This window comes from Diadema antillarum, unplaced genomic scaffold (assembly GCF_040938485.1).
Source record: "Diadema antillarum isolate AM-2024a unplaced genomic scaffold, OU_Dant_1.0 seq00000662_RagTag, whole genome shotgun sequence".
NCBI lineage: Eukaryota > Metazoa > Echinodermata > Echinoidea > Diadematoida > Diadematidae > Diadema > Diadema antillarum.
In genome coordinates, this window is record NW_027271574.1 from 164,649 (window position 1) to 191,042 (window position 26,394).

Sequence of the window (26,394 nt, forward strand, 5' to 3'; positions counted from 1 at the left end):
ATACCTCACATGATTGATTAAGGGTAATAATCTTTTTCTTGGGGCTGTCTCATAGATGTTTGTTATATGTTCCTGTCCTTCTGTGAGTGAAGTAATGTGTTGATACTGGGTATCATTATGTGGAGCATTAGTACTGTAAAACGAGAAATGTTCACGTGCATTTTAATTTCGCGAATTTCGCGAGTGCCAAGATTCACGAAATTAAAATGCACGCTAAATTTCTTATCTACACTATATACATTGAACGCAAGAGGCAATTCACGAAAATTTCGTGCCGCGAATATATCATGTTTTACAGTATCTCTGCATGTTTTAGAAGTAACTGAGCATGATATGTCACAGTGATGAGATTTCTGCAAGAGATGGTATTTTCAAGTGCTGTGATTTCAGTTTGAACTGTTTTTAGTAAAAACCATTAACACTTCTTCCTTTCTCACCTTTGTTCATTGCTGACCTAAATGAACCTGAATTTGAATTGGTTTAAGGCAAAGTTTGTCAAGTTTGGAACACATTTTTTTGGCTGGCTTTGAGTAGCAAGTGACCGAAATAAAAAAAGAAAAGAAAAAGAAGAATCTTTCCATTTTCAACACCCACTCTTCATATTCATAGCTAACTTGTCAAATTGTCTTGTTTTGTTTAGTTTTGTTTCTATCTGTATTTTTTAACCAAAAACAAGCAAATGTATTTATTATGATCCATTTCTTTTATTTATGTATATATATATATTTTTTGTTTTGTGTTAATATGGATACCACAGGTACTTCCAGTGTAGGCCAAAGCATGGGCTGTTTGCTCCCGTCCATAAAGTCACCAAGATGCGTGGCAAGACGGCCCAGAGACTCCCCCAGGGCGACGGCCTAACCCAGGGAGATGGGCTTCCCCGGGGGAAGCTCAGCAACAGCTCCAGCTCCATCAGCTCCATGGGATCCACCACCTCTTCGGGCCTAGCGAGGGGGCTCACCATAAGCTCTGGGGACCTGCGTGGCTCCCCGCGGGGATCGGCTGCCGATGCCAAGAAGACGCAGGTGGGTGTGTGTGGTGGGCTGGAGCCTCTTCTGTTGGCTCTGAGTGGTCTCAGTGCAGTTGTTAGACCAGTCTGTCTTAGGTGTTGATTCTTCTTCTATGTTTGTGTGTCAATTAGTGTGTATTTAGAGAATTATGATGTGACATTCTGCACATTCTTGGGTTTGTTTGTCTTTTTTTTTTCCGGAAGATTTTAGATTCTCACTTCATTGTCTCTTACAAGTGTAAACATATGCAGACATAAAGCATATGAACTTCACTTCATAACTGAGCAAAGTTTTGTCGACTTCGGTTCATATCAAATGATCATTTAGCTCTTCCAAGTTTAGTTGCTTGCATTTCTATTTACTTTCAAAAGCTGTGTTTCACTTCAGCACTAAGCAAAGAGTATGTGATTCAGATATGTAGTGGAAATAGAAAGTGCCCCTGACCCCAGTCCATTCATCCATTCAAATCTCTATCCTCTTTGATTACCAAATGTGATAATGGAACAGATAAACAGCAGTACAGATAACAGATAAAAATGACAAGAGATTTAACTACAATGACCAAAAAAAAAAAAAAAAAGCCCTGACATATGTCGTGATTATTATGTTAAGAGTATTTGATCTTCAGCTTATTCTAAAAAAAAAGTAAGTGTGCATATATCTAGCACAAATCAAATGAGATTTGTAGCAGAGCTAATTAAAAATTTGTAAAGAGTGAACATGTGTAGAAGTTATGGTTCCAATGGCACAAAAGACATACTGTAAGAGGGACTTCCACTAACAGCAATAATCACTAGTTAGACCTACAGTGGCAGCACTTGTATAGAATTACTATTGCAGTAGAATTTGCCTCCAACAGTGTCCTGCTCTGTTTTGACTTTGACAGTGGTTTCAGGCCAGATTGAATATGTTAAGGAGCATTACTGTGGGCTGATAACCAAAATGTAGTCTCTACAAGATAGGGCATAAAGGCAATACAGCTTTTCTGTCTCGATTTAACCAGAGGAAAGAAGTTTTGGCGTGTCACTCATTTGACGCCATTCCTTCTGTTTTAATCTGTCAGCAGTAGGTGTTTACAACTTCAGAAGTACCGTAGCATTGCATGTGATCGAGTCATTTTAAAGCATGGAATGGTGAAAAGCTGTTTTCACGTTTGAGAGTTTTATGACATGATGCTATTGCATGCCCCATTTTTGCCACATTCAGACCATAAATAAGCAAACTTTTTGTCAGATTTCATGTGCTCTTACATTTGTTTTTGTCAGCATGGAATTAATGCTTTCTTTTTTTCTCTCTCTCTCTTTGCCATTTTGAGGGAAAGATCTTTAAAAAGTCAAATGCCAAAGCAGAAATTTAAGTCAAAATTAGAAACGACTTCTATACGTGCAGAAACAGCATTAATGTATCCAACTACTCACTGCTTTTGCTTTCACATGTGGCTCTTAACAAATTAAGATTTTTTTTTTGAAAGCTGAGAATCTCTAAGTTTCTTATGTATGATATGAATATGAAACAGTTGCTCAAATCCTCAAAATGTATGAAACTTGATTGGGAAGAAGGTGAGAAGACTGCACGTTTTGTTTCTGTATCCAAAAGAACAAAATGCATCCATGAATTCATTTGATTTTGCTGCTATGCATTATAAAATGAAGCCATCACTGTTCATGTTCTCCTCCCTGATTTACAATGATTTGCTGTTGACCAATATTATTTGCATTTGTTTCCCCCTTTTTCTTTTCACATCATATGCTGCCCCCATAAAAATATATATAATCTTTCTCCATCATCACAAAATATACTCATATACTCCAAATGCATTACCTCTTGCAACCATATAAAAATATCAATCCCCAACTTTATGCAAACCATTATATGCACACATACTTTTCCTTCACCCAATACATTACCACATGTACCTTCTTTCTGCCTTTGTATTCTCTTTATAAAATTTGAATGGTATTGATCACATCACATTAAACTTTATTCATTACTCCAAACTGTACCATCTTCTTATTCATGGAAATTTGTCCTTTTCAAATCTCATGGTAATTTACTTACTTTAAATCATGAAATCAACACTCTTTTTTTAAATCTAACTTTTCTCCAATAATATATGTGTACTGCTCATATTTATGCATACTTACCACATTATCCATGACCGTTACACATGGTTTCAATATCACTTCTAATATTTTGCATTTTGAATGGATAAATGGTTCATTCAAAAATACAAAATTTAAACGACAATTGGTTTATATTGGTGTATCGTGGTCACTGCCAACCATTCCAACTTAATGCAATGCATCTTGTCTTGTGACTCTTCAACCACTGACCCATTGCTCTCTCTGGGTGTCCGTTATTTGACCGCAACTGCCCGCCGGGATGAAAAAATTTTGTTTGACCACTCTGTCTGTCTCTTCTGTAATTGATGTCTTGCCCTTTCGACATCCTCTCTACCCCATTTCATTTTGTCAAAAATCTTCCGTTCTCCAAGTTACATTTTCCATCTCATTTTCTCCAATTAACCCTGAAAATATTCCAAATGAGAATATGTATCTCTTCCTACAAATTTTTCTTGAACTTCTCACGCCAATACTTCAATTTTATTTCCTTCTTTGGCACTGCTCACTAATGCGTTTTCTGTGTGGCATACTGGCCACAATCCAATTTTCTTGAATGTTTGCCCTCCTTCCCTTTAAAATCATGTTGACTCCCCAAAAATGTTTGTTTTTGTCACTGACATTCATGCCCCAAATATTTGGAACTGTATGGGCACCAATATATATTGATTGCCTATTCTTTTTGGTTAATACCCTGACCTTTGATTATTTTTTTCTACTTGTCCGAATATCTTGATCCACTGTCCTTGTTAAATCACTGTTTGCTCTGTCATGTTTGATAACTCTAAATTGGCAAAATCATCCTCGCACCAACACCAACCAAATGCATTGAAATACTGCTGGTATCTCTTGGACATTTCATTATGTAAATGTCATTCTGTCATGAACATGTGACTTGAATATCGACATAACACGTTCATCGTTCCCTCAACACACCCTGCATTTTTGCTTTATCGATTTTCATGCTCTTTTGCTTGCTTTGAAATAAATTCCTGCTGCAATGCTTCATGCCTTCTCCAACCCCGGTGTATCCTTGACATTGTGGTTGACACAAATTTCCTCTTAAACATATGCTACACTTCCATCCTCATCACCACCATTCTCATGTCATCCCCCGTTGCTCTTGTAACCATGGTAACCTTCACTATCTGTCTCCTAAAATTCCTTGTGACAATGTCCACACACTATGAAAACCCTGTCTGCCCAAACTCCACACTGCCCCGCCCGGCGAACCTCCCCCACTTCGCCCACAATAGCTCCGGCGGCCGAGCAAAAGCGGTATCCCCGCCCTCGCCCCCGTCAAACCCCGGAAAGACAAAGAGCAAAGCGCCAACGCCGCTGCCGCCTCGACGGCCCTGCCCGCAAACGGCGTCCGACTCCGGTCGGACTCGGGCTCGGACTCCTCTTCCACCGGTCTTGTTTCTCCCACTTCTTCCGACTCCATCGCCAAAGTGGAGACTCTTGAGTCCTACTCCTCCCTCCCCGAGTCCGAGTCTCAGGTACTGTGCTCGCTGTTAAGCAGATGATGTAGATTAGCTCTTCTGGTGTCTGGCTGCAAGTATTTAGTGTATATACTGTAGGTCTTCTTCATTCATTCATTCATTCATTCATTTATTCACTGTACTTATATCACTCAAGATCTCTGTTGAGTGGACTTACTCTTTCTTGTTTGTTTATTCAGTAATGGGGATTTGAGTTATTAACCAGCAGCATTTTGCGTTCTTTATATGAATTTGAATTTATCAATAATCTGCTTTATCTTTCACAGATATTTATCAATAATCTGCTTTATCTTTCACAGATATTTTGTTACCATTAACATGTTTAAGAAAAAAAATGCCTCTGACAAAAATTGTCATGTTTATGTGAGCTTGAGTTCCAACTAATATTGGCTCTAATGCGGGAAAAGTTGCATAAAAATAATTGGCATTGTGGAGTCAAATCTTCAGATGTGAAGGATTTATTACCCAATTTCTGAGTTGCATTCAAGTTGATTTTACTCTGAGTTTATTGTAATTTTATAATGTGAAAGGGGCATGGTGGTATGGTATACAAGGGTTAAGTCAGCATATGAATTTAGTAGTGCTACTGCAGATAATTAGCTCATTTTCCTCTTGTAGTTTTCTGTAAAATGCTCACAGTTATAAAAAAAAAATAATAATAACAAAACTTGTATGGTATTCTCTCTAAGAATCATGCTAAACAGGCAATGTGTATGACTGCACCCATGCTGTAAATCGGTTTTTAACTCATTTTGTCAACTGGCTTGGTATATAAAACTTGTATGCTCTGCATTTGTGAAGCATATCTGTGGATGCTACCAGCTTAGATATAGTGCGTTGATAGACAGTAGAAAGTATCCTTTTAAAGAAAAAAAAAATGCTTTGATTCAGTGAGCACCCTAAAGAATCTGAAATCATCTAATGAAACACTGGTACATTTACTTGAACCAAAGTAGTGCACTAGATGTGTGGAGTTTCAACCACCAGTTTTCTCTTTAAAGGTACATATAAAACATGGATGTAACCAGTCCCAAGATATTCTTTTGACTTCAGAATAGCTATCTGAATTGAATGGGATCTTAGTATCTATGCCCTAGAAAGTAGATAAGGTCGCGCTGACAATAATCTGAGCAATCATGATTATAATGTAATTTGAAGATCGCAGTACTTATAGTGCATAGTGATATTTGATATTGTTGCACTACTATACAAACTTCAATATCTTGCTTTATGACGATGGGAAATACAAAGGCTTCTTAGTCTTGAGTTCAGACAACTGTAGAATATCTATTACCTGCATACTACATTATTCTGCATATTATTATGCCAAATGGTATTACTGCTTGAAGCGCATCCCAGCTTACAATGCGATTAGATGTGAATGTGTGCATCACATATTAGTGCATGTTAAACTGTATTGAGTGTCCCTTAATTTGTCCTGACTTCTCAAATTGGATTCACATTTCCCACAAACAAAAATAAATTGTCTCAAAGAATGCCTTGTGCCATTCCTGTGCTTTTACATAGCATAGGTAGACTGTAGCAGACTTTAGATGCAACACTGTTCACAAATCATCTGATATCAAAGAGTGCAATGATACCTTAAAAGTCATAGGCCTATATCCCTTTTGGAAATGTCACAAAATTTTGCATGGTTGACAAATGATGTCTCCAAACATCTTGTTTGAAATCTTACAGTAATACACCCTGGAATTAAAAAAAAAAAAAGAGAAATGAAAAACTTTCCCCCTGTCAGTCGAGAATAAGCTCCCTTTTTGTACCAAGAATAACATTTTGAACTTTTTTTTTTAATGGGGGGGGGGGGAGGGGTCAAAATGAATTCACTGGAAATCTATAATATCAATTCATCCTCCATCAAAAAGAAGTTTCCAGTTTTACTATTCTAAGATATGAATTAAAGTGTACCTATCTCTACAATATACCAGCTCTGACATGAAAGAAATCTCATATAAAGGGTTGCAAAAGGGACACACAAACTTGAAGACAAATGCATGAAATATTTCTCTAGTAATGGAATTTGGCTTCTAAACCTCAACCGCAACAGTAAGTCTGTCTGTCTACATCACCTTTCCTCCCTTGGAACTTCTGCCAGAAATCTCTCTCTTCTTCTACCACATCCTCCCTGAGTTTTCCAGGTAAACTGAACCCGCCAAGACATTCCTAGCCAAGGCTGGGCTCTGGTCTAGGTATACCTCTGCTGCCCATGACCTGTCAGATCCCCCCTTCCAAAAACAACACTGAAAACAGCACTATTTGAAGCCAAAGGCATTTCATCTCATATTATCGTATCAAAATTCTGGTTACCTGGCAGGTGGATTAGGCCATCTCCCCTCCCCCCATAAAATCCTGCCATTCCCCCACAGATATTAAGTCTCCCTAATTCTGCAGTTTTCCTGGAACCATACATACTAGGCCTATATCTCATATCCTGACAATAAAATATGAAAGCCCTCACAGTATGAGAATGATTATTTCCCACAGACATGCATGTAGGCCCTATCACACAAATATCTCCTTGGCAGACCAAGAGTGCTTCATTTTTTGTCCCTTCAGTGCAGAGGAATTTCACTTCACTGTGACCCCAGAATTCTCCCTCCGTATTCCCTGCATCATATTGGTTTTTTTTTTTACAGGTTTGCATAATTTTATTGTATTAGACTTTTGCTCTTCAAGAGTACAGCTCAACTGTATGACATGCACCATTATGATGCTTACATGTAGTTCAGCAAGTATGTCTCCTCCTCTTTCAACCGCATTGCAGATTGTACTATGAAAAGTATCTTAAAAAAAATCCCTGTTTTTTTTCACCTGTTCAATTACAATAACCAATCACATCTAGTGTTAGCTTGTATCCATAGTTACAAACTGCTACCTCTCCACGAGTGCAGGAAACTTCCTTAAACTTAAAGATATCTCCTCATGTTTTTACAAGGAAAAAATGCAATATTGAAAATGTTCACCTTATTAAGAGGCATACAAGTGGCTCCTCAATTTTGATATGTGAATGTTGGCATCACCTAATACAGTGTGTACTCTTTGCTTCTAGATTTCAGGTCTTCAATGCACAAACACACATACACACACAGACACACAAGCCTTGTGCCACCTCCTACTATCCATTCCTCTTATTTCAATGATCCCACATGTTTCATGAAACTCCAAGGGAAACCATCATTGTATTGAAAATTGAAAGCGTACACGTGACGCCAGCCCTCAATGAAACCAAAAGAATTTCAAGAGAAGATAATGTATGGGGGTCCTGTAGGTGCAGATTGGTTCCAGTGGCCTCGGTAGCGATATGATCAATGTGAGCACAATTGAACTGAGAAAGGGGCTGCGAGAAATGAGTTATACTGATCTTAAGAAAGGGCTCTATGGACAGCAAGGCAGTAGAGCTAATGGTACAGGATATATTAGCCCCCTCCCCATGCCCCAGAAAACCCCAAGTCAAATTAACAATTTCCTTATGGAGGGCTATCTCCCACTCCTTATAATGGGGGCTGCTGAATATTTCCTCCAGGTGAGGCTTCCTCCTCCTTCCTCTAAAATTAGAAAAGATGACACAAGGAAAAAACCAAACCAAACAAAGAAAACTCAATTTTTCCCAAATGGGATGCAGTGGTTGACCCTCCACCCTCATGGTCTCTCCCCCCCCCCCCCCCCCCCCATTAAACAAAGAAAGTTGCCCCAGACCACCAAGTATTTCCCCCCTGTCCTCCAAACTCCCCACACTTGACTTCTATGTGTCTCCCTGAGGGAGATAGTAAAGGGGGACATACTGCTGTGGCATTGTTGACATTGTTTAGGGAGCTACATGAATTACCTTTTGATATGGAAGTTTGGAGGGGGGGGGGGGGGATGGTTCCACCAGAGCAAGCTCTGACCACAATTGCTCCCCTGGCTGCTATTTATAAGTTGCTATTCTAACCTCCCTGGTACCTAAAAAACACTTTTGGCTTGTGCCCAGAGCATATATTTTGATTTGTCAAGATTGACTGCATTCACTCTCGGTCATTCCAAATATCTTCTCAGTCTTTTCATCAAGGATGAAGGGGGGGGGGGGTGCAGTCAAGGGCTAGAATAGAAACCTCCAGTGGTGCAAATGGAAATTCAGTCTATTCTTCAGCTAATGTTTAGCTTGGAGACATTATTATTATGTGGGTTCTCTTTTTTTTTTTTTTTTTTTCAATCCCTGAAGGTTCCCTGCCTCGATGGTTCAACTTCAAATGTTATGTTCTGGTATTCTGTAATTGTCAAACTTCCAATGGGTTGAACCCTGAAGATATAACTCTTAACTTGTCACTCCATCATTCCTTTAGCTTATTCTCATTCCTGGCAGTTAGACTGAAATGGGAGAGCAGAAAATGGTTTCAAAAGAATGTGAATTTCTCTATTTCTCTAGACTTTATCAGAGAGCAAAAAATAAACACAAAAGAATACAAGTTTCTATATTTCTTTTCTTTGGTACATACAGGAACAAAACCTAGAAATCACATAGATATGGTTTAAGACTAGATCTGGGCAGCTTTTGGAATCTTTATGTCTCTGGTCAATAGACCGAGTGCATAAGAAGTGAGCATACTGTGTATGTATTTTCATCCATTAGTCATGCCCTGTAGTAGCCAGTTATGTGCAGTTCCTGAATATCAGCTTGTAAAAATTAGAAATTGAAAGAGTGGCCACTTTCACTTTGATTTTACAAGAGTGCCTTGAATTCAATTAATGGCAGCATATGTGGGAGTGTACCCTGGTGATTCTGTCTCCTCGGGATAGGAGTAATGTTCACCGACTTGTTACTCTGCAAGATATGAATCTTTAATTCTTTTTCGCTGTGATAGCAAATGGAGTGAAAACATGTGTGGCACATATAAACACAAACAACATTTCCAGCTTGAATGGAAACAGTACAGTATGCTGAAGAGCAATATGACAGAGTAGTGTAGGTTCACAAAAAAGAAAAGAAAAGAGAAAAGAATGTGTTTTTGATATTGAGGATCACACAATTCCACAGAGATGTTACAGTTCTCTGTATAATGCAGCAGGAGCTGCTGTAGTCATATGGGAAGCTGTTGACTGGATGCATTGGGGATAGAAATCTATCCAGGTGGCCTGGGGGTAGGCAAAGTCCGAGAGAGAGGAAATTTGGTTAGGAGGATTCAAGGTTATGATCAAGGCAGTGTTGCGGAGTGATGGCCCTATCACAATATTGTGTGGAAGAGTGGTGTGGGCAAGCATGCTGGCATACCACATGAGATAAGGGTCACTGACCTCATGGTGAAATGAAGAGGGGGGGGGGGGTTCTGACATAATAAGTGGAAGCACAATACTGTCGGTAATAAAGTCTCTCGTCAGCAGACTGAGGCAATAGAGATAGATTAAGGTGAGCGGACGTCACTATTAGTCACAATGATGGCTTACTACATTCACTGTCTACATTGAATCACTGGATGACCTCTTGATAAAGTTGATACTGGTGGATCCACTTACTGTATGGAGGGTTTGGTGACGTTTTAAATATTCACATATCATTAAGAATACTTTGTCATTGATCCAGAACCTAGAAAATGTCTATAAGATGATGAATAGATTAAAAAGAAAAGAAAAGAAAACACATCATGCTTGGATTTGATAATTGCTATTTGAGATCATATTGCTACTTTACTGTAAAGAAAGGCATAATTACAATGTAGTTAAAAGGGGTAAGTAGAAGCAAAAGTGCACAAAACAGTAATTTAGCTTTAAAATGTGTGATATATGAGGTGACTAAAACTTAAATTTTTGTCCTGAAATATGATCCAAAGTTTGCACCTGTTATTTAAAGGTAAATCAAGGTAATCAAATTCCCGAAAAGATTTAAAAAAAAAATCTCCCACCAAATCTTCAGAATTATTGCAGAGCAAATGCCCTTCGAGTGACATCAAGACATTGATAATTTGTACACATGCATCAGTAGGTACAATGAACTTTGCCGTTGCATCCACTTTTTTTGATGCCATCACAGCCGAAATGCCTTCTTATTCTTGTGCTTCCTGTTATCTTTTGTACTCCAAACCCTCCTAATTTCATTACCTTTCATGAATTTGATGAGAGCCGACTAACATCCCTAACTGCTCCCATTGAAGCTTAAATGCATCAAAGTTTGCCCATGCAGTTTTGTTCTAACTCCACTAACATTTCTCCGCTCTTGAGCTGCCGTGCTGCGACTAAAAATCCTTGGTGTCTTCCTTTGTTTTTCTTTGCCCAAGTTTGTGTTTGGACTGACACAGTGCAACCATGCAAGGTTCTGAAAATGAATGACAGTATCATGCACTTTATGATTTTGCTTCTAGTTTTTAGTTTTTATTTTTTTTTTTTCCACTGAGACAAACTAGTATTCATTAGTTGAACTGCTAGTTGAATTTTTACGCTGTGTTTTTACCATGACGATTTTGAATGCCACTGCCATCATGTACTGCTCTTAAGTCAGACCAAGGAGTTACTCCTTGGTCTGACTGAAACCCTGCTGCATGAAGAACTTAAGAGCAATTTTCATGGCTGATGTGATCATGTGTTCAAAGGTGTTATCAATATCATAAAGAATTTTTTTTTAAAAGCGTCATGCAAAAGCACTATTAAAGGTTTTAAACAGGATTAATTTGTGTTTGAGACTGCAGCCACTCTGTTTCATTCAGCATTGTTGCATTTTGCTGATTTTGCAGAAGGATTTTGAATCTATGATGAATTGTGGGTTGTTGTTGTTTTGTTTTTTGTTTTTTTTTTTGGGGGGGGGGGTTGGAGCATAAATGCCATTTGACATTCATCTGGTGGTGTGCTGTGAGATTTCTGATCATATCATCATCGCACATTCTACTGGTTGCGGTGGCTTCCATAGCACAGGAGCGAAAGGTTCATATCTCGTTAATAGATAAGTACAGTGTATGCAAGCACGTAATCCAGGGCTTCGGAGGCAGGTTTGAGGTGCTCTTCGAATGATGTGTTAGCAAGCATGTCTGGAATTAGTCTGGCTTCAAAGCTGAATGTTGTTTATAATGTGGCTAACATCAAGTCATTGAATTTTACATTGATGTGAACTGAGTGTAGTGTTTAGTCTCCCTTTTCCATGTGTATACTGGTAAAGGAAGTAGTGAGGTATTAAAAGGATTGAATTTTATTGAAGTTTGGAAATTCATTTTGGGTGATATTTCCATATTTTTACAATTTAGAATTGAGGAAACAGAGGGTTATGAATGCCAGACTAGTCTATTGCAGACTATACGTGAATGTGACTTTGTATCAGTCAATTTCATCCTAATTCATGCGTGCAGATATTTTGATCACAAGAGTTCATGTACTCAGGTAGCTGTAATGATAGTCACTTACGCACATCTATGTTTATTGGCTGACCATGGTAATAAGAATTTTATCTAATCTATTATTTCTTTAGTGTAAATTGGATTGGTTGTTGTTTCTTTGATTTAACCAGAATACACCTTTGTAAGAACATCTAATATCTTTTTGCATTGAAAATTTATTTCTTAATCATCAGTACCTAATGTCTAATAAGAAATGAAAATGTATGTCTTCAACATGTGATTTTGACTGTAAGCCAGGCTTTCTTAATAGAAAATAAAGCGTACGAACACACAAAATATATTCACTGGATATATGAATTTATCAATGAAATATTCTTAATTCATTTCAATAATAATACAAGAATGTCATGAAATAGAAAATGGGTGACCCTAGCCTACTTTATCACGTGACAGATATTGTCACTTGCTGCATAGGTTTCATTTTCGAACTTGAAAATATGCACAGCCTGACATCAAAAACTAAAAATTAAATGCCATCAGCATCTGCAGCTCAGGTTGCAGATCATGGATATAATAAACCATTTTTAAACTCTAAAATCCAGTGGATCAGAAATATGTAGGGCCTTAGTTTATAAAGATTGTAAAGTAAACTTGTACAAGAATGCATTGGGGTTGATGTGTATTCCTTGGTGCATAGGCATTGCAATCACTGGTTCATAATTCATTTGTGACAATGCAGTTTAGATGTTCTTCACAAAGGATTAGTTCATCTTGGTCATGGGCATGCTGATATGCAGACACTACCTTGTATTTAAATGCATTTTTCTATTTTGACTTATGCATAATCAAACCTTTAATCTTCATTGTATACTGGGTTTACATTGTATTGCAAGCAAATCAGGAATGTGCCATCAACTAAAGTAAATTTGCAGACCACAGCTCCCCCCCCCCCCCAAAAAAAAAAAAAAAAAAAAACAGAAAGAAAAAAGGTCACGATAGTCAGTAATGAAAAGTTTGGCGTGGAATATTTAACTCTTTAAAATGTTCTTTCATGAGAAACATTTTTAAAGATATGACTCTGTAAAAAAAAGAATAAAATAAAAAAATATATATATGTATATATATATATATATATATATATATATATATATATATATCTTTGACTCAAAAGATGGCACATTTCAGATGTTGCTTGTGGTGTACAGTCATAGATTCAGTTGCCATGGTGAATTAATTTTTTTTTTCTGCATCTGTTTATTTTTGTTAACCAATAATCTCCATCATCCCATCCTCCTCCTCTGTCTCCTCCTCCTCCTCATCTAACCACTCCATGCCATTGATGATGATGATGATGATGACTGCAGATGGTAGAACATGAGCTAGCCATCTTGCGGGCCCAGCATCAACAGGTAGACAACCCGTTTGCCACCCACGTTTCACTCCTCTACTCCTTCAAATAGAAGACACCAGTTTTGTCTTTCTATTTTTAATTGAGAAAACTTCAGAAAGTTGAACATGAAATATCTAAATTCTGCATCCTATGTGGTTCTGGTATTCAGTTTCAGGTATTTTGGAAGAAACAGTAATGTGCTTTAATTCCATGTCCTTGCAATGTGTTTTACCAAGGAGGTATGAGAGAATGATACCTCCTTGGTGTTACCAGATTTTGCAAATGCCTTGAAATGATTTTATCATTTGTTGCTAGCATATAAAAGTGACATGAAAAGATCTCATGTACAAGTGTATGTCATATATCCAAAATTATTTCAAAAGATAAAGCAAAAGTTATTGCTTTCATTTAGTTTTGTACATTGTAACTTGGATCATGAATACATATTATGCATATCATTTCATGCTCTACTTCATGATACAAACATTCTTCAGCCAAAAAAAAAGTAAAAAGAAAAATAAGAAGACATCAAAGTTGTACAGATGTTTACCTTTGCTCTCATCCTGTGCTTTGTCATTGAAGAAAGATGGAATAGTGTTTTTACTGCCCTTTTTCTTCCTCATTAGTACAGATCTGTTTTGGGACATACAAACAAAGTATCTGTTTACCGGAATAAATTTTATATCAAACGTGCATCAGCGTTGACTGGAATTGACATTAATGCACCGATAGAATGGTGCCAGTCAACAAGCCAGTAATTCATAGAACACTCTTTTAAAGGTACAGGTTCAAGTTTTTGAGGTTGAAAGTAGATTTGCTTTGCAGAATCATTCTGTGATTAGAATAACTCCCATGGTACAAAGTATTACATCATACCAGAGGTAATCTAGGTTTACAAAGATAAATACATCAAGTCATAGTATGCAAGTTCTGTGTACTCATTGACCTATAATAGCTTGCCATGCATGTATCACAGTGTAGATAATCTTTTGCCCCAATATTATGCTTTTGTAAGTTCTTGACATTTAGCAAGGTAGTGTAGAAGTGATAATACATCAGTACCAGGTGATAGGAGGATGGTCCTTGCAATTTGATATAATGCAAACTTTATGTGATGTACAGTGTAATGCCTTTATGCTTTCTGATTGACAGATTGACCTACAGTGAGATATTACTGTAGAACTCACAGGTGATGCATGAGTTGCTCATTGACTCTCTGCCTGATACACATTTGTACGTTGAAACTTGTAGCATCTTGAGAACTGGAATGCATGAATGTGATATTCTCTCTTCAGTACTAATCCACAACTAGCGTAACACTTTCTGCGGAATGACTTTATCAAAAGAACTCTTTACTGAGTGGTGTAACAATCCCCAAGAATATTAAGGTGTACATGATATATTTACCCCATATGAGTAGATAGTTACCTGTAGTGACCCTTGCCTCAAAGATGAAGTATTTGATTGAGGTCGTTGATTGAGGTCATGTTCTAAATTCACATTTTATGTTCTTCAGTATGTGAGGGAGAATGAGGAGAGCTTGGAGAGTCTCAAGGCCCTGGTGGAGGCAGGAGACAGGGAGAAGGTGGAGCTGATGCAGAAACTGGAGGAGACTCAAAGGTCAGTGTGGCTATGGTCCAGCCATTTTTCACCATGTCCATCCCTGAGACATTTTTGAGGTGGACCTGTCATCATGAAGATCAATGTTCAGGAATATTGTAGATTATAGTCGGGACTTTTCGATTGTGTGGACGGTGATGCCATTCTCGTACTAGAGCGGTTCCAAATGGCTGCTGTCTACTTGTTATGTCAGCAGTGTTATCATCTATTTTGATTTTTGTGCACGCCATTCACACCGTACAGTTATGATTTCATAGCCCTGTCCCCACCAGCGGGCTGGCTATTGGCATGCCAAGCGATGATGTCATTCACAGAATCACGTCCTGAATCTAGGATGTGAAATCCATGGAAGACATGTTCTTGATTCTAGCGTTGTGGACGTGCTGGAAAACTTGGAGCATGCGCAGTTCCTGAAAATGACGTCATTACGTGCCTGTCCACATCCAGGACATGTATCGAAAAGTCCCCAATAGTAAAGTCGTGTGCAAACATTCATCTATGTACAGCTTGCTGTGCTAGGATGTACCTTACAGGATCACTGTGGCACAGTGGAACTGTCAGCCTTTGGATAAGAAGTGCTGGGTTCAAATACTGCTCAGTGCATACATTGTATATTTGGACAAGTTGTTTTACCCACTATGTCATGGCTTACTCGTGTGTATGAATTGGTACTTAGCAATGCTTTGATGTTGGTAATGTCAGGACCCTCTCATAGAGCAGTGCTTATGCTGAAGAGGTTGCCTTATAGATAAATATCACCATGTTGTAATTCCTGTGAATTTATTGCAAACCAATCAAGCAAGAGTTCTAGTATGAGAATAAGTTCCCTGCATTATACCTTTATCCACTTCTCTATTCATACTACCATTTATTTTTTTTGACAGTAGAATAACTCACTGGATGATTTTCCACCATAAATGTTCCATACTCAGTCTGCATAGTTCAGAAATCACACGTTTCTTTGATGCACCCAGAGTGATTCTTCAAAATATTTTAAAGAAAATTAATGAAACAGAATGAAAAGAGAAATGATACAAATCTTGAAAATTATTCTCAGATAGCATAAGAGTAGAGAGTGAGCACTGTCAGTGCTGGTGAGAAATAAGGTATCCAGACACCGGGGTAATAATAGTATGTATGCGCTTTGAGCACTCTATAGAGTGGATTTAGTGCAATATAAATTCATATTATTATTATCATTATCATAAGAGAACCTTGGGTCTCCAAGAGACCCTACAACATGTACTTGAGCCTAAGACCCATACTGTATCATAAGAATTTAGCATACCCTCACATAATACATATCACTCTCAGTTGTCCAATGAAAAAACAACAACAACGGAATCCAAAATGCAAATCTGGGGGGTGTTTCATCAACGCTTGTCAGTGCCGACAACTGTCGGTGCTGACCAATTTCAGCAAAATCCTTGGTTTTGATTGGCTGAGACACTCTGGTCACTGACTGTTACTATGGTGATTCAAGTTGTCAGCGCCAACAAACGTTGATGAAACACTCCCTAGAAACTGGTTACCCAGAGAACATAATTCATGTGTTTATGCCCAAGCTGACATTTGTTTCATAAATCAAACCTCTCAAGCCACACATACAACTTTCTTTTCTTTTCAAGTTATGCTTGTATGTTTATCATTTTTTTCCTCTGTTTTTGTACAGACAAGTTGATGATCTCCAGTTTACCATAGCAGAGGCCACCATACACTCATCAGATCTACAGGTATGTCTTGAGTCTCAAGGATCTTTTCAAGAATTGAAAGACTATTAAATCTAACTGTAGAAGTCATCAGGATGAAATTATGCTGGAGTGAAATTCCATTTTGCAGCATTTATAGATTGCAGCTGAAAAAGGACGTCACATTTTCTATGAAGCAGATCAATGATTCTAGGTAAAATTTGATAAAACCTGCCATCTTGTGTATGCTTTATTGTATGTAAATTTTGCAAAGTTAGTTCACCTGTTTTGGTATACATATGATAATTTACAATAAAATATTGTTTGTTTATCATAATTTGTAGCTAACTACCTTTGGCTTGAGCAATAACAGGGATTTTTTTTTTTTTTTTTTTTTTGGGGGGGGGGGGGGAGAAAAAAGGTCTGAACAGTGATACCAGCATCCCATCAGCGTAGAGACTCGATACTAAGAAGAAAAAAAAAAAGTATTAAAACCAAACCAAACCAAACAATAGAAAAAAAAAAACAAAAACCAACAACATAAAAGAAAAATTCGATGCCTGGTTCTTTGAAGAAGTGATAGTTGAGATATGTCGTCACATCTTTCTCTCTCTCTTTTTTTCTTTTTTTTGTGCTTCTTTTTTCCCCCATAGGAAGAGCATGAAACAGAGTCACAAAAGGTCAAGGAACTCCACGCCAAGCTGACGTCGGAAACGGAGAAAGCATCAAACTTGGCAGCAGAAATCGCTGACTTCAAGGTAAATATGCCCAGCTGTGATGTCACATTGCTATATGAAAATTCACATTGGATGGTAGTTTTGGTTCACTACAGTGTAGCAAGTCATCATAATGTGTAATCTTGTGGGCTATTGGAGGGAAATTTGACAGTGTACTCTCAACAGAGTTTGTAGGATTAGTACTGTAAATGTGTGGATGCGTGAATTGTTACTGTGAAAAGTGGATCTGTTCCCCCCCCCCAAAAAAAAAAAAGAAAAAAAAAAGATGTCAGCAGATAACCAGAAGGGCATTGCCACAACTTTTTGGGTATTGAGTTATAGGTATCACGTTGTAGAGCTTGATCTCTTCTGTGTTATGGTGTTGATTTTAAGTTAGTTTCATTTTCAGTGAAATGTTACAATTCAAAACCACAAGGGTGCTGTTTACTTGATATTTAGAACAATGCTTTATGAATCTACCCACTTTTGATTTAATAAACTTTTTATTTCATGAAAACGGATTGTTTCATTTTTATTTATGCTCAAATCTTAGAATGCAGTAGCGCCTTTCTGGTTCTCAGTTGACGATATGCGCAGTATGCCTTTATTCGTAGGGAGCTAAATTCAGCAACAAGTTATTGTCGTAATACATGCAGCAATGTATTCTACTCTGCTGTTAAGACTTAAAGCTGTTTATGTTGAGAAGTCAATGTAAGACTATCCCCATCCCAACTTTAAATCTAGATGTGAGCTAAGCACATCAGAGTAAGAGTGTGAGATTTTTCAAGGCCAGAGGGCGACGTTCGTGCAGTGCAGCAGGAGCCCCTTATCTCCTAGCTGGATGCTTGCTAATTGCCTGTAATGACGACTGTTGATAAGGACGCAGAAAGTGTGCGCTGGCAGGACCAACGGTGAGCTTTCTGCTCAGGCCGCCACAGAATGTTTGGGTCAGTCTGGATTCCCTGGCATGTCCAGAATGGACGATCTGTTTTGGTTTGCGGTTAATGAGCCAGGTCTCAGCCCACGACAGAGCAGTGCTGGTTCTGGAGACATTTGCTGTAGACCGTGCAGTGCTTGGATATGTTGAATGAAAGTGGTGTTTTCTGTTTTTGTGGAAGTCATATTGGACATACATGTGTAAAAGAAAATGACTACGGTGGAACCTGTATGGAATTACAATGTGTTCCAGCCCAGGGTTCATGCAGCAATCAGCATGGCTGCTTCAGTGAGTACGACAAGGCAATAATTTGTAGAGTAGTTCAAAGTTCATCACGAAGAGGATAACATTTCATCCTTCCCCGTGCAGTGTCAGGATCTTTTTTGTCCTGAAGGTTTTCTGCAGTCAGGACAAACACTTCTTTTTTTCCCCTAATGAACATCATACAAACTTTATGGGGTTTTGGAGGTAATGTTTTCATGATAAAAATGCACAGATGGTGTTATTTGTACCTGACAAATGATGCTGATGCTGATGCTGATGCTGATGACAATCGTGATGATAGTGATGGTGATGGTGATGGTGATGGTGATGATGATGGTGATGGTGATGGTGATGGTGATGGTGATGATGATGATATGATACTCATCATTATTTTTTTCACTTGAGATCTACAATAATTGCAATGAATACTGCACAAAACAAAAAAGAAAATACCATCCAGCTTCTGTGTAGCACCTAGTGCTGATAGATGTATACACTGACCTAGCCTATCAGAAAAATATTAGTCTGTCCAACAGCAGACTTCATCAAGTTCACAAACCTCTGTATGGTAGATTATGTGAAATTTGGATACTTTATCGCTGTTTTATTGTCAAAGAAAAAGAAAAAAAGAAAGAGGACACCTGAAATTGATATTTATGTAAGAGTTCTGTTATAATAAATATTTTTTTTTTAATGTTTTATTGAAATCAATTCAAATGAACAAGATTTACATGTTATTATAAGTGATTGGAACATCTATGGCAAAGACAACAATAGCAAAAAAGAAGAAGAAGGAAAAAATAAATGAATATATTGTCATTGTTATGTTAGTATGCATGTGATGTTATTTTGGCTTCAATGCTATTGCTCAATCAGAGTCAAAATGAGGAGAAAGAATTCAAGATTGCCGAGCTGGAGACAGAGGCGTCCACCTACACGGAGCAGCTGGAGGAGCTACAGAAGGAGCTGGCAGAGAGCAAGAAGAAGGCCGAGGAGCTGGAGACGAGGAGCAAAGAGGGGGAGAAGACCGGGGCGGAGGTGGAGGAGCAGAGGAGGAGGGTGGGAGAACTGGAGGTGGAGCTAGAGGCACTGCAGAGGGGCAAGGGGGAGGCGGAGAAGAAGATTGACCATCTGGTGAGTGCAAGTGGGAACAATTATTCACTATCTTTTTTTTTTCGTTTTTCTTTTTTTTTTATAGATATTAACAAAACAAAACAAAATTATTGCCAAGTTGCAAGGTAGTTACAAATATTTATTACTGTCTTTAGCAAAATGCAGTCCCTGAAGAATTCTACACTTCAGAGGTTAAGTGATATCTTTGTCAACAATTTGATGTATATAAATATAAGATACTTATATTTTCTGTGTTTTCACTTTCTCATAGTTTGGTTGTATTGTTTCTTCATGGGGATGCCATTGCATCAGTTCTTGTTTTGCATATGTTTGTGATATCATAATCTGCTCTTTTTTTTTTTCAAGCAGTTGTGCGCAGTGACATTTGCATTCTAATGGCCGTTTGATGCACCTAGTGTCACTAACAATGTTATCCTATCCTAAAACTCTTATCAATTGGTAATGTTTCATCAGTTGGTAATGTTTTATCAGCTGGCAGTGCATCCTTTGAAATAAGTAACATTAAAGTTGGAACCTATCCTGCTATACAGTAAACTTCTGGGACTTGCTTTATGGAAGAGTTTAGATAGTCTTAATGATCCTTTTATGACTGTTCTCTTGAAACGAACAGTTTAACATGCCGCCATGGTTTGCTTCATTGTTTTGTGATTGACATGCCATAAATTTACACTGAAGCGTTTGTGTGGTACGTCTGGGAAATAGAAATAATATGTGCAATTTAGAGGAAGACGGGTATGATTTTCAATGTGAATGTATGGACTTTCATTGATTTGTATTTCCTTTTTGTTTGCAGGTTAAAGAATTAAAGACTGAGGCAGAACAGAAGGAAGAAAAAGAGAGCCAAGTTTTAGGTGAGAAAAGAATTGGTAAAATCATCACAAAATGTCACATCTTTGTTCTTAAATCAAGATGTAGCAGTGCTTTAAGGTTTAGCATTTCATATCCTGAAAAAAAAAAAGAAACCCAAACAAGCAAACCTGAGAATAGTTTTCAAAGTGTGAACACCTCCCTTGTCGTCTGTGTTGTCATATGAGACTCATGTGAGACAGCAGTGAGCTTTTGTGGCAACTACAATCAGATTTGAGATTGTTCCATTCACATGATTCAGATTGTGACCTCATACTTTTCATTGAATCCAGTAGTGATACTGAGCTATTTAGGGGCTTTGATGCGATGAACGATTCCTGTGAATGTTTCTGTTCGCACCGACATTCAGTGCAGCCCAAGCATGCACATACTATGTCCTTGCGTCACTGGACAAAGCACTAATAAGCAAGGATACTTGTGAGGAATGGCTAGCAGGCTAAGAAGTGAAAGTGTGTATCAGTTGGAAAATAGATATAGTAGTGTAAATTTGCCCATGGTGAGGTATACATTAGCATAGAGCAGGTGGATTCGTATGTGTACAGTTAAATCTTACAGAACGTTTCGACACTGACATGGGAAATTGAACTAATTGCATTACCTGGAACCATTGCAGCTTGAAGTAGTTTGTGATTTTCAGTGTCTTACTTTGATGTGATTTGATGTTTTCAAATTATCTGTATTGATCCCTGTTTATTTGTTTGTTTGTTTTTTATGAAGAATTGAGCAAGAAATTAGCTGAGGAGGAGTCTGCCCGCACCAAGCTTTCATTTGATGTACAGGGACTGAAAAATGCCTTATCAGGTGAGGATGGAAGTTTTGTGTATGTTTTTTGTTTGTCGGCATTCTGAAAATTTTAGGTATTTATAGCACAAGTGTTTTGTCAGAATAATATAATATCCTTGTGGAAGGCTGACTATACAGATTCTAATTGATTGATTTACATAAGATATAAACAGCCACCTCTTATAGAGCTTGGTAGACCAGCCTTCTGTAGAGAAACTTCATAACCACTTTAGAGCATTTACATAAAATCTGTTGAAGCAGGTATGCTATCAAAACCCGTGTTCAGTCAATAAGCATCTTTTGTTTTGTCTGAGGAGTTCACATCAAAGCTGCCTTAAATTTTCTATGACTTTTAGTGAAGGGCAGGTGTGGAATGTAAATAAAATTTTGCCATAGTGTTGTGGTAGTAATCCCCAAAATTTTGCACATGCTTTAGTATTTGTAGAAGAAATGCCAAGTATTCTGTTATTCCAGGAACTAATGCAAATGTATTAAAAAAAGTCAGCTAAATTGTCAGCCAAACTGGGCTGAACAAAAGACTTCTGGCCTTTCATAATTATGGTTAAACTAACATCCCAGTCCTATTTTATCCATATCTTATTCGGTGAAGAAGCTTTTTTTGTTTACAAATCAATTTGTGGCAAGAATTGTAATGAATATTTCTCTCAAACTGTTTTCCAGTAGAATTCATCCTATCTTTGAAACTGTGCATTATGATAAACCTAATCATGCTAGTAAATATCAAACTGCTTAAGCCATGCAACATTAGTTAGACCCCAATTTGACTCATTGTTGTACTTCATTCAAAAAAAAAAAAAAATGATATTCTCAGATCTGGAGCGGAAATGGCAAGCTAGTGAACAAAGGTGTGACCAGCTGGTAGAGGACAAGAAGAAATTGGTGAGACATCCTCAAAAGAACTTCTGCACTTATCATGTCTTTAGTCAAAATATGAGATTCATTTGTTTGTATTTGGTAACGCTGCATGGCTGCCATCAAAAGTATATTCTTCTGTACCTCAGTGACATGACATTCACTTCAATCATGACAACAATAAAAATAATGGTAGTTATTATCATAATATAATAGTTTGATGACAGTGTTGCACCTGCAGTGGAAATGTATATTTCCCCAAATTCTATATAAGTATCCAACAGCCATGAAATTACTGATATACCTACTTCGAGTGCTTCATAGAAGTTGATACAAAGTTGTATTCAACCGTCTGCATATTTGCATTTCACATATGAAATGGATATGTGCATTTAACATATGTTTGGAAGTGAAGACGAACGAAGTAAAGTGGAACGAAATGAAATGGAATTGAATTTGATTGTGTGACACGGTTATGTACTTTACTTCAGCCAGAGGGAAATGGGCAATGCTGCAGACTTACTTCACTAACTTCACAACCTTCTACATACTATTTCTACTTTCTCTTCAAATGTAGATATATGAAATATGTTTCTATTCCTAAACTGATCATTTAGTGTCTACTGCATCACATTAAAAATTGCTAGTTTGAGTCGATTTTTTTTTCTCAATAGTTTCTTGCATGCTGTGTGAATTGTTCTGTCTTTATTTGTGGTTCAGTTTAAATCCACATATACACATAGGAGATGCTAAAGTATATTTCACACATTTGATGAATATTGCTGCTGGCTGCTGGTGACTCACAAAGTGTTTCTGTTGTTTGAATCTGCTTTGAACACCCTCCTTGCAGGAGAACGACATTGCAGAACTCATGAAGAACTCGGGTAACAGTTCGCAGCAGCTCGTCATGCTGAACGAACAGATCAGAACAAAAGACAGGTAAAGTGATACCTTACACCAGAATTGTGTTCAAGGTCACAAATGCTTTGATTAAAAACAGACATGCAAGTAGATGGAATTACAGGTGACTCTTCTTCATTAATAAATGAAAAGTAAATATGATATGATTGCAAACTCATCGTTTGCTGTGCCTTCATTCAGTCATCCAAAATTTGAATCAATTTTTGAAGTATTATGTAATCATGCTTGAGATGGAAATGCAACAGAAAATGGTTGTATATTCAATATTCTCTCTCATACAAACTTCTACCCCTTGGGCCAAAAAAAAAATCATCTCATTATTGCGGTGAGTTTGCCTGTCCAATCCTTGACATTTTTTGTGTGCTTGACTCTTATCAAAATTAAGATATTAGTTCAGAGAAGTTGTGTGTGAGTTCATTTTGTGCCAGACAAATTTCCAAAAAAAAAAAAAAAAAATCATTCACTCTTCTTTGTCATACCTAACATTTCAGAAATCTCAGAATGTTGCGACTAACCTACAATAAAATTGTATATCTTGTACCCACATTGTACCCTGTGTGCTGGTTATATTCAGGGTGTTCTTTCCTTAAAAGGGATGGTACAGTATTGGTGGAGATGAGAATTGGGCTTTTAACTTTTTGCGAGATACCAAGAAAACACGTATGATATAGTACAGAGCATACCATCTTAAGAGGAATTCAAAGTTTATTTGATGAAAATCAGGTTTGGAATGACTGAAACATCCAAAAACAAAGTAAAACAAAGCGATCATAATAAAGTGTAGGTCCCACACTTTATTAGAATCGCTCTTTTTTGGATATCTCAGCCATTTCAAAACCAATTTTCATCAAATAAACGTAGAATTCCTCATAGAATTACATGCTCTTTCATATTTCATAAGAGGTTTCTCATTATCTCATGAAAAAATGTTAGAAACCTGAAATTAGGTCTCAACCAAAACTGTACGATCCCTTTAATATCACTCTCCTCCTCCTCCTCCCCCTCCTAACAATCTCAGGAGAATCGAAGACCTCCAGTCCAGTCTTTCCGAGGCCAACCAGAGCATAGCCCGGCTGACAGACCTCGTCAGCCAAACCAAGGAAGAGGCTGAGGAGGAGTCTAGGCAGCAGAACCAGAAACACGAGCAAGAGCTGCAGAAATGCAAGCAGCAAATCAGTAGCCTGGTAAGTGATGTCACTGATGATGTCATTGATTGCCTCTTGTTGCCACAGTGATTACCTAGCAACCAGACATAGCAGTGTGATGCTTTTAATTGAATTTATCATTTCTTTGATTTTACCACTTTGAAATGTTTATCTGTTTCTCCTGAGAATAGACATCCAGGAGGCAACTGTATGTTAAAAACAATTTTGTGAACTATACGTTTTCTTTCGTAAACTGAATGAAGATGATCTTTATGACGTCTAATTTTAGTGTTTCTTTGAATAGTCTCATACCTTCAGTAGTCAAATGTAGTTTTGTGTCTCTGATGAAGTTTTGTGTGTCATTTATTGAGGATTTCTTGTGTGATCAAGTCAGATTTGTATGTGTTCTTATATCGTTTTATTGTCTTACATAAGGCAAGATCTGACCTTGAGATAAAAAAGGCCAGATGTGCACATTCTACACTGTACCTTTTATTCAATATTTGCAAATGTGTGATTTAGCATATTTATGTCTATAGCAAACTGAAAGCTAGCTCAAATGAAGATTTTTGATACACGTTGAAGAATACAGGAACTCTGAAAAAGCTGCCACCTGAACAATACCTTCAATATGTACATTGTATGAGAGCCTGTGTTACATATGGCCAAATACATAATGTACAGAATCTTCTCTGCAGTTTGTTACAATGCAATGTTAAATGTGTACATGAAACGCTGGCTTTCCTGTAAAATTTCACTTTAACAGGAAATATAGCTCAGCAGCAGCAGGAAGATAAGAATGAAAAGAAAATCATTCTGAGACTATTTTTGTTGTTGTACAAGAATACAATAAACATGAAATGTGACCAGACAATGCCAAATCATCAATCACTCTGACAGAAGTTGAAGTAGAGAGATCAGTTATCTGAATACATGGAGTTAAATGATTGGTAATTTCCTTGATACAAGTCTATCTTCCATCATACATTTTGATACTTTCCATATGAATATCAGCTGTGCCCAAATGCGCTTGTGTCAGGACTCAATGTTGTGGTATTAAAGCTCTCATTGATACGTGGAACAAAGGTGATTGTTCTAGCTTGATTTCAGAGCAGCTTTCCTGCCACCTTGAAGGGGGGTTGCTTGCAAGACATGACGCAAAGATTGGCAGTGAATGAGTTCCAAGGAATGAATACTGAACAATTTGAATCCACACTTCTGTCATAGTGTGCTGCTGATCTTGGTTTTTATCTGGTCACACTTAATGAAATCATTGGCATGCTTTTGCTCATGTAAAATTTGTGTATGTCATCCAGTTCAACAAAGTGCTACATTCATAGTGTATCAATATTACACAAACTCATAAGTACGCTCATGATATTAAGTACTATTGACCTTTACATTGCTTCAAAGGACCCTCCAAAGTGGAACGGTTTTGAATAGAAGAAACCAATGCATTCATTTTGGGGACAGTGGTAGGCTTATCTAAATGCTTAATCTGCTTTCACTCGATGAAACTGCAAGAAAAAATGCAAACAAATAATGAATTTTAAGAGGAAGATTGTCACATACATCGTGACATCTTGCTGCAAGAATTATTCATGATGAGTTTCTTTATTTGGGGACTAGTTCCTATTCCTCAGAAACAATTTTTTTTTTTCTGTGCAGTCAACTTTTACATCATAATTTGCTACTTAAAGTTCAACCCATAGAAGCAGCTCAGATCCTACACATAATGAATCCTCATATAAAAGAGGATCCCTGTGAGTGATATGTAGTTTGGTAATTTGACGACTATGAGTGTGGCGCTTTGATAGCAGCAAGTTGAATTTGTAGACATGTCCTGTCAGATGTGTTGTGTATCGTGATTAGTGCATGCTTGCTCAGACCGAATTGCTCATCTCTCTGTGTTATCTGCATCTTGGGTCTCGTGAAGTTTTTCAACGTCGTGTCGTATCGTGTCTTAACTCTGTGATACTTATTTTTGTGTCTCTCATGTTATGTGTGTGACATGCATTGTCTTGTACATGTGTTCGTACCAATTTCATTTGTGTCCTGTCCTCGTCATAAAACCCTCGTTATCGTGTTATGTATTGTGTCGTACTGTTCAG

General features: G+C 37.6%; 1 protein-coding gene across 1 annotated transcript in view; it reads left to right on the top strand.

Annotated features, from left to right (window-relative positions):
• Positions 1 to 26,394, top strand: part of LOC139736695 (uncharacterized) — an 84,953-nt gene that overhangs the window by 34,431 nt on the left and 24,128 nt on the right. The window contains exons 5-16 of the mRNA XM_071647442.1: positions 758 to 1,025; positions 4,387 to 4,629; positions 13,310 to 13,354; positions 14,852 to 14,955; positions 16,628 to 16,688; positions 17,297 to 17,401; positions 19,437 to 19,694; positions 20,488 to 20,545; positions 21,279 to 21,362; positions 22,177 to 22,244; positions 23,068 to 23,156; positions 24,157 to 24,322. Coding sequence (XP_071503543.1) covers positions 758 to 1,025; positions 4,387 to 4,629; positions 13,310 to 13,354; positions 14,852 to 14,955; positions 16,628 to 16,688; positions 17,297 to 17,401; positions 19,437 to 19,694; positions 20,488 to 20,545; positions 21,279 to 21,362; positions 22,177 to 22,244; positions 23,068 to 23,156; positions 24,157 to 24,322 — 1,549 coding nt within the window. The remainder of the gene's footprint in view (positions 1 to 757; positions 1,026 to 4,386; positions 4,630 to 13,309; positions 13,355 to 14,851; positions 14,956 to 16,627; positions 16,689 to 17,296; positions 17,402 to 19,436; positions 19,695 to 20,487; positions 20,546 to 21,278; positions 21,363 to 22,176; positions 22,245 to 23,067; positions 23,157 to 24,156; positions 24,323 to 26,394) is intronic.